This window comes from Melopsittacus undulatus, chromosome 7 (assembly GCF_012275295.1).
Source record: "Melopsittacus undulatus isolate bMelUnd1 chromosome 7, bMelUnd1.mat.Z, whole genome shotgun sequence".
NCBI classification, from domain to species: domain Eukaryota; kingdom Metazoa; phylum Chordata; class Aves; order Psittaciformes; family Psittaculidae; genus Melopsittacus; species Melopsittacus undulatus.
Window position 1 is genome coordinate 51,716,101 of NC_047533.1, and position 13,619 is coordinate 51,729,719.

At 38.2% G+C, this 13,619-nt stretch overlaps 1 protein-coding gene across 1 annotated transcript in view; it reads right to left on the bottom strand.

Moving 5' to 3' along the window:
- Positions 1-1,580: 1,580 nt before the first annotated feature.
- PPP3CA (protein phosphatase 3 catalytic subunit alpha) overlaps positions 1,581-13,619 on the bottom strand; it is a 107,092-nt gene continuing 95,053 nt past the window's right edge. Inside the window, exons 10-12 of the mRNA XM_034064638.1 lie at positions 13,394-13,478; positions 9,326-9,423; positions 1,581-3,344 (exon numbers count right to left, since the gene is read on the bottom strand). Of these exons, the coding sequence (XP_033920529.1) occupies positions 3,151-3,344; positions 9,326-9,423; positions 13,394-13,478 (377 nt within the window). The 3' untranslated portion in view covers positions 1,581-3,150. The remainder of the gene's footprint in view (positions 3,345-9,325; positions 9,424-13,393; positions 13,479-13,619) is intronic.

A 13,619-nucleotide genomic window follows, 5' to 3' on the forward strand; every position in this document is an offset into this window, starting at 1 on the left:
CTGTAGAAAATATAATACATGTATCCAATACATTATCTCAGACAGTGGGTATAAAGTGTTTAAAAAATACAGCAAATCCTGATGTAGCCACCAATGATAATTTTGGCATTAAAGTAGCATATTTGGTAAAAAGGAGGAAACCCATAATGGGAAACATATTCCAGTACACGACATGTCACTGAGTGAGGCTACAAAATCCAAAACGCAGCCTTCAGTGGCACCATGGTTTTTCTTTAAATTCATCTACAGCTCCTTCTGCAGCACAAAAAAGGAAGGACAACTGGAAAAGGTGGGATGCCTGGAAACAGAAAACCTTTGGAAAAGTTTTTGGTCCTCCTAGGGACATTTGGGCATAGCCTAAACTATCTCTCAGAGTCAGTCCAGAATCTGAGAATCTCCAGAATCTTTGCTACCAAACAGAGCAGGCCATCTTAGCTGGGACACATGGGACACTGTCATTTTGCATACTCAGGATAGTTTTATTCTTTCAAGATATAAAAAGCCAAAAAATCTCCTTACTGACCAGGCAGACTTTTGTACATTTCCTAATGCATCACTCAGCTTGGCCTACCTCACTTACCCATAAGCTTTTTGGCAATTACAGCAGGCATTTTCAAACCCACCACTGATCTTTACCACAGATCTTTTGGGTTAAGTCTAGCAATTGAGAGGTCTAGGCCACACTGTTGCTACTGAGAGGAAAAGCCTCTTTCTTGCAGATAAATCAGTTTAGGCAACTGCCAGGATGCAATGTAAATGAAACCAGACAGCACACATTGCACTACACAACAGTATTGCTCTATGTTGCACAAAGTGCCTGCTGAGCACTACCTCAGATGTCTCTATAGAAAAACTTACCTGAGACAACCCAGTTGTTCAGCTAGCATGTACATAGGACAGAAATGGCAAGTAAAGTGGTCACTCAAACCTTCACCATCACTTTTTGCAGAGACCATGGTCATTAATCAGATGAACAGCTTCACTGAGCAGCTGAATAGTTAGACTCTGTGTGCCATAGACTCTCCTGTGCTATATTTCTATATAATCAGAAATAAAAATCAAAATCTAATACTGATCTGCCTTCCTAGCCCTGTGTATTACAAATTCTCTTTGTTCTTGCCACTTGCCATATTTTGCCAAAATTAACAAGTGCTAAAGTGGGAAAAAGAAAGCAGGCACTAAGGTTGCTACCTGAAAGAAAGACTAAAGCAGTACCCACAACATTGCACCACTGGCATTGTCCATCAGTTCTGTGCGGGATGACAGACTGCAGAAGGATGCTGAGTACAGTTAGGGAGAAAATGAGCACAAGGCAGAGCTTTGACCTCTGACTATAAGTGAAAACTCAACTTTCTAACCAGAACCTGGGTAAATCTGCAGATGTTCTGTAGCCTAAACCAGTGGGGTAACAAATGAATTTTTTTCTTAGTAAAGAACTGACCTTGGGTTGTGAAATAAGTCATCCTTCTCTTAAACCGGTGGCCTTCTCCTGTCCAAAGCAAAAGAGAGCAACAGGCACACACAAGCGTATGTGCCTGCATACGCTTCTGTGACAGAGCCAGCAAGAAAGGGAAGAGTGCTTAAGTTCATGCACATTTTTATTGAGTAGTAATATAAAATGCTTCTTTCATTGTTACAAGTGCATGCTTTGATTGCCAACATTTCGAAGTCAAATTACAAAGGCAAGGCTGTAGGCTGTAGTGAATTACTTGGGCACTTATACAATTGTTAAAAAATATCAATGGACTGTTTAATTTTGTTTCTTTTTCTTTCTCAGAATGAACCAGTTGAAACCCGTAACTGATATACAAAGGGAAAAAAGTGAAAAAATTACACATTGTGGCACATGACAGAACAGAACAAAATGACTAAACCATTATGACATTAACAGTTATCATGCATTTAGAATCTCACATGTAACTACAAACTTATTTAAAGTTCACAAGGTTTGCTAAACATGCTACCCATCTATATGTGCACTGACAAGCTTATGTTAAAAACTTTAAGAATACTCTCCCCTTAAATTTTTCAAAGCTTTTTTTTTGATTACAAAATTTCAAAGGCATTAAGCATTTTTCTTTTAGAGAATATAAAGTACGCCAGTATACATACATTTCCAGTATAAGTCAGACCACTAAGCGCATTACAGTCCCATACAGGCCTATACAGCCATTTTTTTTTCTTAAAAAACATGCATAGGCAGATTTTTACAGAATATAGATGCTTTTCACTGCACTTAATATGGTGTCTTGTTCACTATACTTAAAAATGCACCACTCATAAATAGTTAAATTCAGCAAGCCACAACCAAGACTTGATTTACCAAAAAAACCCAGAAAACCTCCCAAACCAAACCCCCTAAATATAAACAGCAAAAAAAAGATAAATGTTATCATTATTCCAGTTTTTTTTGTTTGTTTTTAAACAAAGAAAAGGATAATTGCTGCCAAATTAGTAAGATAAGTGTTATATTTAAAGAAGGGCATCGAAGCACACTAAAGAAACCTGAGGTAAGCATAATCTGTACAAAATTAAACTGTCTCTCTCGCTCGCTCTCACTCTCTCTTTCTCGTTTTTTTTGGCATTTTAAACAAATTTCCAACATTCCATTTTTTTTCTTTTTTTCCTCTATATTTTTAAAGACTGCCTAATTTATTTCATAGCCATTGTCTGACAAGAGTAGCAAAACATTATCAATAAATAGTCCTTATTTAGTTTGTACATTTTGTTAAAAATGTTTCGATGTTGTCCATGTTTAGTGCTGCAACTGTAAACGTACAATAGTTAGTAAGAAATTAAACAAAGTTTTCATGTCCAGTAACATAATAAAAGGCCTTTCAGTAACATACCTAGATGCTCCCAATGCAGTAGGAAAACATGTTCATTCCCCTAACTTTGCAATATATACCAGCATGAGCTTTCATTTTTCTACAAGCATTTTAAAGGCATATCCAAAGGAGGTGTTTCTCCCCGACCCCCACCCCCCACCAAATTAAAGTTGACGATCTCTTCATAGATGATTTTTGTAAACTGAATCCAACACCTGGCCCCCAGAGCAAGTAAGCTATTATCAGAGGCAAGAACATCCCACTGCTGATGTGCAGCAACCCCATCGCGCCCTGCAGCTCAACCCCCCCTCCCAGACAGTGGTCACTGGATATTGCTGCTATTACTGCCGTTGCTGTCCGTGCCATTAGTCTCTGTGGAGATTGCCTTGTTGATGGAGTTAAGGTTGGCATCGGATGGCACGTCTCTGCGTGGAGGCATTCGCTCATTAATTCGATCTAAGCCTTTGGCCTCTTCGAAGCTAGTGATCTTATGCTGGGGTGAAAATCCTTTGATAGCTAAATAAAGGATTATTAAAAAGTAAAATTAGCAAAATAAAACTCTCGGTAGCTTTTCCCCCAACTCAGCAATGAGTGCAAAAGTCCTTCTTTGTGAAGGCGGCAGCAAGAAGATCTGACATGACCGACTCTTATCATACTCGGAAAGAGCTGGGGGTTAACCACCACCGTCTCTTGCAACACAACTATTGTTTTTCAACAAGATCAACTTCCAGTATTTGATTGTCCACTGGGGTTCAGCTTAAAATGCTAAGAAGCTGACATGAAACTACAGTTTGCAGTTAGGAACCATGCTTAGGGCACAGCCATGAGCCAGTGAGTTAGCCTTTGTCATCATTACAGCATTAAAGACATTGTGGCTCGCTGTAACTTCCATAATCAGGCATAACTCCCATTTGACTTTCAAAGACCAGGGGGAAAAGCGTTGGTCAGTTACAGATGGTGATGACATGGTGAGACCAGTTTTTGGGGATACACATTAAAGCTATGGGAAATGTTGGGCAACCCTACAACAGGTTGCCTTATATTCTCAACGCAAGGCGAGCTGCTTGTTGATTGCTCGGGTAATTATCCTCCCCAACTTGTCCCTGGACAACTTGAGTTAAACAGCAGTAACGTCATGCAACATGGACCAGGGATATCATCATTTTGGCATATTTGTACAATTTTACTTTGGAAATGCACTGACAAAGGACCAAAGTTCCAACTGAACCTGAGGACTTTTGATCTGCCCTTCAGCAGCAACATCGATGAGGCCACACCAACCTCAGAAAGAGGAATTTATTTGTAGAGAGTGATTTGCATTTCCTTTTTTTTTCCCCTGTCTTTAATTGTAGAGTTGAAGATCTTTAGATTTAAAGCAAAAGAGAAAAAAGCACTGTAGGCAAACAGCGGGTCACAGCTCCATAGATAATTTGTCATCGCCTTCTGTGTGTTTTTCTCTTATATGCACCAAATCAATGCACTGCACTTCCAGAACTGGCACTTTTGCTATGCCTCTATTTTAACATGCCATAGAGCAGAAATGGTGTGTTAGTACCAGGAAACTGCAGACTCCCTCGGGAGAAAATGGTAGGGGAGTTTCAAAGATCAAATTCAATATTCCTTCCCTCCCTTTATCTCCTCTTTACCCCAAAGTACTCCTGCTCTCCTTTCAACATGCAGTCCTGAGTCTGGATAAGCTGATAGCTTCTGTTGAAAAAAAAAAACCCAAAAAAGGAAACAAAGCCCAAACCCTGGGACATCCCTGGTACCAATCTACCACTCCTTACATTTTGAGGGGAGCGAGAAAAGCATTTTCATGCTGATACTTTTGCCAACCATTCCTGCGAAAACTGATAGATCCTGTTTGCCTCAGGATTTAGTTCCTTAGCCAGTTTCACAAACGTTATATTGGAACTTTGTGAAGTGCATGGGTTTTAAAACATGTATTATACTTCAACTCAGAAAACAACATCATCATAATGGTGATTAGTCAAGTGAGCAGTGATGGAACAGTGAAAACAGAACAGGCCCTACAGTGGGTTTTTTCAAGTTTCTTTTTGGGTTTTGTTTTACTTTATCTTCTACCACAAAAATGAAGACATTTAAGAAACACCCAGGCCAATCCCTTAAAGCAATAGTTTAATGGATGGCTGTGTTGAAGCTGAAACACTTGCTGTGCCCTGGAGCTTGTCAATAGCACAGCCCAGTTGGTGTTATTGGGCCCTGAATCAAACTGCAGGACAGCTGGTAAAGGGCAAAAACGTTTTCTCTCCATCTTTAGCTTTTGTCTACATAAACTAGTTATTAAAACTATGGTTACAGTGTCTAACTAGCAAGGATGGCAAAGCAAGAATTAATTGAAGGGCGCATATTGTTGGAATGGGGGCACATTCAATCGACCATATTTCATTCAAGCAGACATGTTATCTTCTGTAATACTGAGGAAGGTGCTCTGCGGTAGTTGCTGGTCAGACAATGAGTATTAGCAGTTTACATTAAGAGTGTACTAAAACACAACACATAGTCACAGAAAATCACAGAAAACAGCCAAACTGTCAACAAGAATGCACACTGCAGATTAGATATTGCCAATAGGAATAGATAATTCCAACATAAATAGCAGCTTACTCACTGCTATTTAGAAAGCAGTTGTATTTTCTCTTACTTGTTTGCTCTGTAATTTTATCCACTGCTTTACAAAACTCAAAAACAAATTCAACTGGCCAAAAGGGCACATCTTACCAACAGACAGCAATCATCAGATTTTTATTTTTATTCACTAAAAAAAATACCCACAGAAAATTTGAGAGGGGCAAGAACAAAATACAACTGAAGAATTTTGTTTTAAAGGGGAATTCTGAAAATTCTTCTTCCAAAATTTCACAGTGCTGGATGAATACTGTGCATCTACATTGCAATACGTGATTACTGAGGTTTTAACCATAGTGATAAAACTGCTTCAGAGTTAGAGGTCTGTCAATTAAACACCATGGTTTTCCATTCTAAACATTCACAAATCTTCTGAGGCAGTTGGTCACTTTGTATTTGTAGCTAAGATGGTGCTGGTGTTAATGGTTGCTCTAATGTTAATAACCAGTGTGTAAACTGCCACTACCAGAGGAAGCAGACATCTTGCAGACAAATGTCTCATGTTGTTTTACTTTTAAAAAGAAACAGAAACATGCTGAACTGTAACAAAAGACCAAATAAAAGTTTTTACTAGTGACCTAAAAGAAAGGAAACAAACAGAACCAAAAAAAGGAAAAAAAAACCCAAGAAAAAAAACATAACAAAAAGAGAGAATATTTATAAAAAGCTGTGTGTTTTCCTAGACCAGAGATTGCTGAGAGTACTTTGAGGCAGAGGCAAAACCTAGCCTCCAGTGTACAGCTTTTGAGCTATGTGTCACAGAGTATTTATGAGCTGCTGCCGAGTTATGTCCCATGAAATCCAAGTCCCCTGATCTCCTGTGGCATTACTCAGTGCTTAGTTCAACGTACAGCAATTCCAACGTGATTGTAACTTTCAGAAAGAAATAAAACCACAACAGCAGCAATGGAAAAAAGAAACCAAAAACCAAAGAACCAAAAAACATTTTCCCCTTTAAAGCAATTACATTTTGGTTAATACCGAGCCACAATTGTTAGCCCAACACCCACACAATCTGTACAAGCTACAGCAAAATGAATACACCCAGCAGAGCCCTTATCTGTTGTGGCACCAACAGAAAGGGGACTGGCCAATTTACCTTCATCAGCCTCAATAGCCTCAACAGTAGCTGAAGAGAAGAAAGGGGTAGCAAAACGAATGAGAAAAATGAGCAGAGGATTTTAACTCTAAGAACAAGTCAGTGAATAGCAAAGGAGCTACAACACTAATGTTACTGTAAGTGCTGGATTTTGGCAAAACAGACAGACAGAGAAATGCTTACATAGAAACAATAATTTGCAGATTGAATTAAGCTATAGTTTGTTTTGAAGCAGAAGTTTCACAAACTAGAGAATTTTAAAGACACATTTGAGAAGTTTTGTTTTGACGCAAAAGAACTACAAAATGAAAATGTTCTCCATATTGCACATCTGACCTGAAAAGGTCATTGTATAATTCTCCCCATTTTAAATAAGAGCAGCTTGATTTGCCCTGTCAAAAGAGAACAAAAAAATGGCACAAAGCTATCACGCAAAATTCGTACCACAATGTCACCTTGAAAAGCATTAGCTGCCAGTACAAAGCACAAGAGCCACATGTACAACTTCTCAGAACCATGTTTTGTCTCTCTCCTGACTAAAAGAAACCTCCCCACAGCATAGGACAGAGTCTGCTCAGACAGCTTTGCCTTTGCTTGCAATCTCACCCAGTCTGCTCCATCTATAAGCATCCTTCTTGTCAACCCCATCTCTGAAAACAGCATTCTCCTAGCATTTTGTTTAGAGCAGTGAACATGGATACAAGATTGAAAGCTGTTGGACCTCTAATATTGCAAAGCCTGGTCAGAGAGAGAAAAGTTTGTAACTGGGGGGTTGCTGCAGTATTATGAATACCATGTCACAACTGTTTTGAAACCATTCATTGTTCTTTAAGACATAATTTCACTTGAATTCCACCCATCAGCTTTAGCATGAATTTGTTTTTACGGTCAGAGATTTAGAAGCTGATACAAAAATCAGCAAATGCAATCCAATATAGCAATGGTACAGCTCAAATATTTAAAAAGAAACTTTGACTTTCAAGAGCTTCTCTGGTTTAGGTAATAGCTCAAGAAGCCAAGTTTTTTGGAATTCCTCTCTTCCTTTTTGTCTTTCTTTCCCCTATGTAAAAGATTTTCCATCCTCCATTAAATCCAAACTTTTTTTTTTGTAGTTATGATGTTAAATACGGATTGAGTTCAATACTAAAAAATGTCTACTATTACCTTGTTGCATGGGGAAATGAGAGGAGCTAACCCGCATGCACCAAGGTAAGCCTATGCCTCTCAAGCTACTTAGCAAGAGAGATGGCAAAAATCAAGAAACGAAACCAAAGCAAACTTAAAAGGAAACATGACAACTAGGATGGGAAATTAAAACGAATAACCAGATCCAAACCAGCACTGACACATTAGAAAAAAAAGTGACGACTGAAATGTATACTCCACAACAGAACATACTACTCATATTTTCTGTTAACACATATGACAACGTGAATGTATGCTTAACAGAAACTATGTAAACTACAGAGTATTTGGTGAATGGGGCACTACATGTTAAGTAATGCAGAAACTTGTGTATAGTAATGTTTTACTGAGCCAGAATACTGCAGTATGAGATTTTCCTTTTAGCCATGGTAACAACTTTAGGCAATTTGCTCAAATCCATTTCTATTCCTAACATTTTGCTAGTGCAGCAATAGTAGCTTACTTGAACCAAATTTTCTGACAAATGTAAAGAAACTATATGGAGAAAAGCCTAGGTAAACACCAGAACCCCATTAAAAAAAGGCATCCTGTGGAATCATATTGCAGCATTTTCAAAGCAGAACGTTACTATGCCCATAACACACAAGTCATCAAAAAGAAAAAAGGGAAAAAAATAGGAAAAGAAGGTTTACCACCATATACCTGAATCTTCTAGGTAAAAGAGACAGTAAAGGGAAAAATACAGAGAAAGAATGCTCCAGGAAAGAAACAGGAAAACAAGAGGCTGAGACTGTGTTAAAGTTATAAAGCATTTCTATTTCTTACATCCACTGCCAAAAGAACCTCAATAAGAAAGAGACATTCTTATGTGCCTGCAATATACTCTACAGCAATACACACAGGAAAAAAAAAAAGAGAGCTTACAGTAGTAAATTAAATACTTTGCAGCTCCTTATTCCAAAAGGAATATTTTATCAAAGGCAGCCTGTCTATAGACTTAGAGCATTCCTGTAACAAGAAGCACTTAGTATAAAACTGAACTGACAATCTGTATTGTGTTTGTGTACAAGGCAAACGTGGTGTTTTGTAAGAGCTTCCCTTTACTTGGCCTTAAATCAGAGTGAAATTGTTCTCATGCTGTCACCTAGAATTGCTAGGAGAGAAAATCTAATTCTAGAGCTATTTTCCATTGGTGATTCTCTATGAGGAGGAACAAATCAGATAAAATATGAGCTTGTCATTATCTAAGCTGAACCTCCAGTACTCTGTGTATCAAAGGCTGCTCTTAAAAAAACCCAAAACCATGCTGTAAAGTGTGGAAACAGCACACTTCACATGCAATACTGATCTACCATTCTGAATAGTTGATTTTAAGGGATTTTCCCCCCCCTCTCTTTGAAAATTAGTGGTATACAGCAAGTGTTGAGAAGTTGCCCTACATGAGCTACCCACAAATGCTCCAGTACAACAAACCACCTGGTTTATTCTGTCCTTTTTTTTCCTGAGAAAACTGCGATTTCTTTTCTTAGGTTCTGCAGCTGAAAACCAACTGCGCTTTGTTTATTTTTTACACATAATGACACACAGAGGCAAACGTGCTTACCGCTTTGCAGTGTTTGCTTTCCTCCAGAGAGCACACCACTGGGCAGCATTCCTGTTGGAGTCAAACCTTTCAGCGTCAGCACACTTTCACTCTCTTCTCTGCAGAAGGAAAAAAAAAAACAACCCAGGAGTAAATAATTGTCTTTCCTTTTTTTAAACACCAGCCATGCTTCACCTGACTTGCAATGATGTGGTTATTTCCAATCTCCTTATCAGGACAGACTGAATCTGGTGATACCACTAGCACTAGTGCAGTTCCCATCACTGCTATGTAAGTGGTTCCCCTTTGCACTGCGCCATACACAGAGTCCCACTACAGTTAACACTATAACCTGCATCTATGAAACAACCTATGACATACATTTGAGTACTTATATATACACACATAAAGCCACAAACTCGATAGGAGGACCAAAGAAGCAGTTATTGCCAACAATGTATTTAAGCATTTTACACTATGTGGTCCAAAATCAACTTCAATTGTTGTTTTGCTTTTGCCTACACCAGCAGGCAGGTGCATTATTTATTAATGAACATCAGCCACTTTAAAGAAAAAAAAAAGGCAGCTAAAAGCTCATTAAAATTAATAAGCACTTACTAGCACTGTTCTTCATAGTTTTGTATGCTAAAAATAATACTGAATTCAGGAAAAATGTTTTAGAAAACCTAAATACATTTTGCCAGTCTTCAAATACATACAGTTTTTAATACAACAGCTCTATCAGACATGGCATTAAATACAGCTTTATGTGAGTACTGTAATGCTGTCTGTGATGACATACTTTCTCAGTAACAAAAGTGACCTCAATTCTTTAAGCGAAACCTATTTTGAAGTGCTTTACTTTGAAATACATAAGGACATTAAGCTGAAGGAAGCAAACACAAAGAAAGAATTTAGTTCCACATTCACTTGGGGATAATGCGGCTTTGTCTATCAAAATTGTCTCAGCAATTCTACTATTTATAATTTTCTTCAGACCTATATGCCCTAAATTACTTGTGTATTTCAAACAACTCTTGTTTACCTACTACATATACTCAAGTTCTATTTTTACTTTAAAAATGATTCTCCTTGTATGCACTTTCCTTTGTGTAATAGTCAAAACCAAACTGTGATGGTTTTCCTTGCAAGTTTCACAAGCAATTAATGCAACCACCACATTTTCAGAATTAATACAGTATTTGCACCACCAAGAATTACACACCGAAGTTTTTGCCTTCTCTTGATTATTTGCCACTGCAAGCAAATGCTTAATCTGCATTTTCAATTCAATCTATTTCTTTGTTAGCTTTTTTCTTAAACTGCAATGGCACTTTTAGCTTCACCTTCATAGGGTAAATTTGTTCACTGTGTTTCTATTACACTGCATATTCCCAAGAAACATCTGTATCACAAATTTTGACACTTTTTTAGCCTTCAGTGCTCCTTATTTTCTACCTTATGTCCTGCCTGTCTAAACATATCCAAAGAAAATTCAGACTTGTGAAACTAAGTTAGAGAAAGGCAATGACAGGGTACCATGAGGTCTTCCACTGAGCTTAAGCCAGTCTTAATATGATGGCTATTCTCAGCAAAACCCATTTAGAACATTTGAAAATTAATACAACACAATTTTTATACCTAATTTTGAGGCTAAAGTGGCTGAAAATATCTGTTTTACATTCAGGTTATATCCTCGAGGAAAGTGACTACTCCACATCAGAAAAGAGATATTCGACTGAGCCCTTTGAAGGTGTTCAGATCAGGTGCTGGTCATTCAGAAACACTTTTCAAGAATTAGTGAAATAAATGTCAGAAACCAACCATGACTGAAATAGCAACTTCAAAGATTTCTGAAATAGGCTGGATTAGATGGCAGTGCCACTGCAGTCTGTGGGGTTACACACAATTATCAAAGTCTCACGTGTTACATGTGGGTTGTATTGGCAAGACACAAAAGATAACCCAGGCTTTTCTATAGGAACCGTATCTGCAAGATTAACCTCATGTCATTTTTGCTCTCTAGAGCCTGGCATCTAGCTGAGGAACATCAACTTTTCCCATCAAAAGAGAAGAGGTGGCTGGGGTGAAATGGCACTCTTCTTCCTGGGAGACTGGTCAGCAAAACTGTGCACTGGAGGTACTTGTTTATTTGCTGGCCAGTCTTCTGACCACAGTAAGGATGCGATGTATTTGCTGGTTAAAGCTAAGGGAAAACAAATATATGTTCATCTTCAGTCCTTGCAGTAGTTTTGAGGTCCACCAGTAACCAAGAACTGTGTAAGTCTTAGCAGTTTCAGTGAGTGAGCCACTGGTTTCTCCTCTACTGGATACAGTCCATTTGGGTCTTCTGGAGATGCTGAGATGCATGTGGTAAGGGTAAAAAATTGTCTCATGAATATCCCTCTCTGAGATGAATTTCACTGCTTTTCAGGAAAGGTCAAGACTGATTTCCATCAGTGCCTTAAAATGTTAATTTTTGTGAAATAATTTAAGAGGGCTCGAAGTTTCAAATGATGCTAAAACCCTAAGTTATGAGGCTTATGCAGATCACTTTCAACAGGGCACATGCAAAAATTACCATGTACTCTTCTTCCACCCCAAAACCATTGAAAAGCTTCTGCCCCATAGCTCCCTTCGAAAAAGTCTTTGATGCATAGGTGATGTCAATCATCTGCCAAACTCAAATATACCAGCTGTGCACTTAACTTCAGGCCCTTCAGTATATTAAAGTCCATGTTACTGCTGAATTAATCCTGTATTTCAAAAGGTGATCCACAATAAAATACAGCAACTCCCGAAGCTGCAGTTCAAGGTTATGGGAAAAAGCCAGCTTTCCAGAAACTTTAGTTTGCTCAACTATGATCAGAGAAAAATAACGGTGCTGTCTTACAAAGGTGGTAGCAGTGTCAGCTCCAGGCTCTTTGCCAGGCTTGGTACAGAGAAGCAGGTGGAAACATTTGATTGCTCCCCCGTCTTGTTTAGAGAAAAGGCAAGATGCCAATTTTCCTTTTTTTTTTTTTATGGGTACCACTTTAAAGGAGCTTGTGCATCACTAGTAATTCACATATAACACTTTGGGAAGCCCAGGAGCAAAGTCCTCCATCTCACTATGCTATTTAAAGCTATGCTGCTGCAATCTGCAGCATGTGGGCGAAATGCTGTGGCCATGCAAAGCCCCACCGACAACCTGCCCACTGCCTGCATGCTAAGGAAGAGTCTCAAATCAAGCAAGTTTGAGAGTTTCAGCTGAAATTAAGAGTGTATTCTTCAAGTAACTATTTTTGTTTCCTTTTTTTTTTAAATACCAATCATATAAGCATACTAATACATATTTTAAAAAATCCCCTGATTTTGCACTAACCATAATAGCCATAAACTGACTACAGCAAAGAACATACAATTTCCTGAGGAAAAAAAAAAACCACCTCTGCTCAAAGGGAGGGAGAACTCTATTTTCTATATTTAGACTTCAGCATAGCACAGTACAGCATGTTTTCTCTTCTGCTTAGAGACATCAAATGGAGAGCTCTAAACATTGGGTAGCAATTAGTTACTCATGCTCATGTGTTTGGGGGAGTGCAGCCTAAGGTAATGATTGCTGTTGTCTGCACAAGGACTTCCTGGGTTTTTAAATGACCCTAATGCTTTTATCTAATCTTCTTTACTCATGGCTGTAGCAGCAACTGTGGGTGACAAAGTGGGACAGTTGGCTTCCTTTTTAATACGACATGATATGAAACATACCCTTTTTCTACATTTAACTCTTGCCTCACAAGAGGTTAAGAGCTAATTAGTAGACCTGGTGAGCAAAAAGTCTTTAAAAAAGAAAGGGTAATTGCAATTTTCTTTGCTGATGTCTTTTGTTTGTCTGTTTTGCATTCAGCAAAAGCCCTGAGGAAGATTATTCAGAGCCATAATAAATAGCAGTACTGTATAAATAAAACAATCTTTAAAAGGTTCCAGTAAAAAGCAGTTGGCTGGTATTTAAAATATCAAGTTTGCTGTTTGATTAACAGTAGAGTGCTTTATATAATCAGTGAAAGATGTTCTTTAACATTAAAAAGCTGAAACAGCACAAACCCTTACCTTAACACTGAGAAAACTCTAGCCATTTTTCCTATTGCTCGTATCTTGTTCCTTATAACCTCCTTTCGAGCAGCAGCTGTTGCTCCTATGGAAAACACATTAAAAACAGCTATAGGCATTTGTAAACAATATAGCAGTGCTTTGAACTCTAAATACAAGAAACATCATATTAAGCCACATTTATATGCGAACCCCAAACCTCCATTTGTTTATCACTTAAGACTGA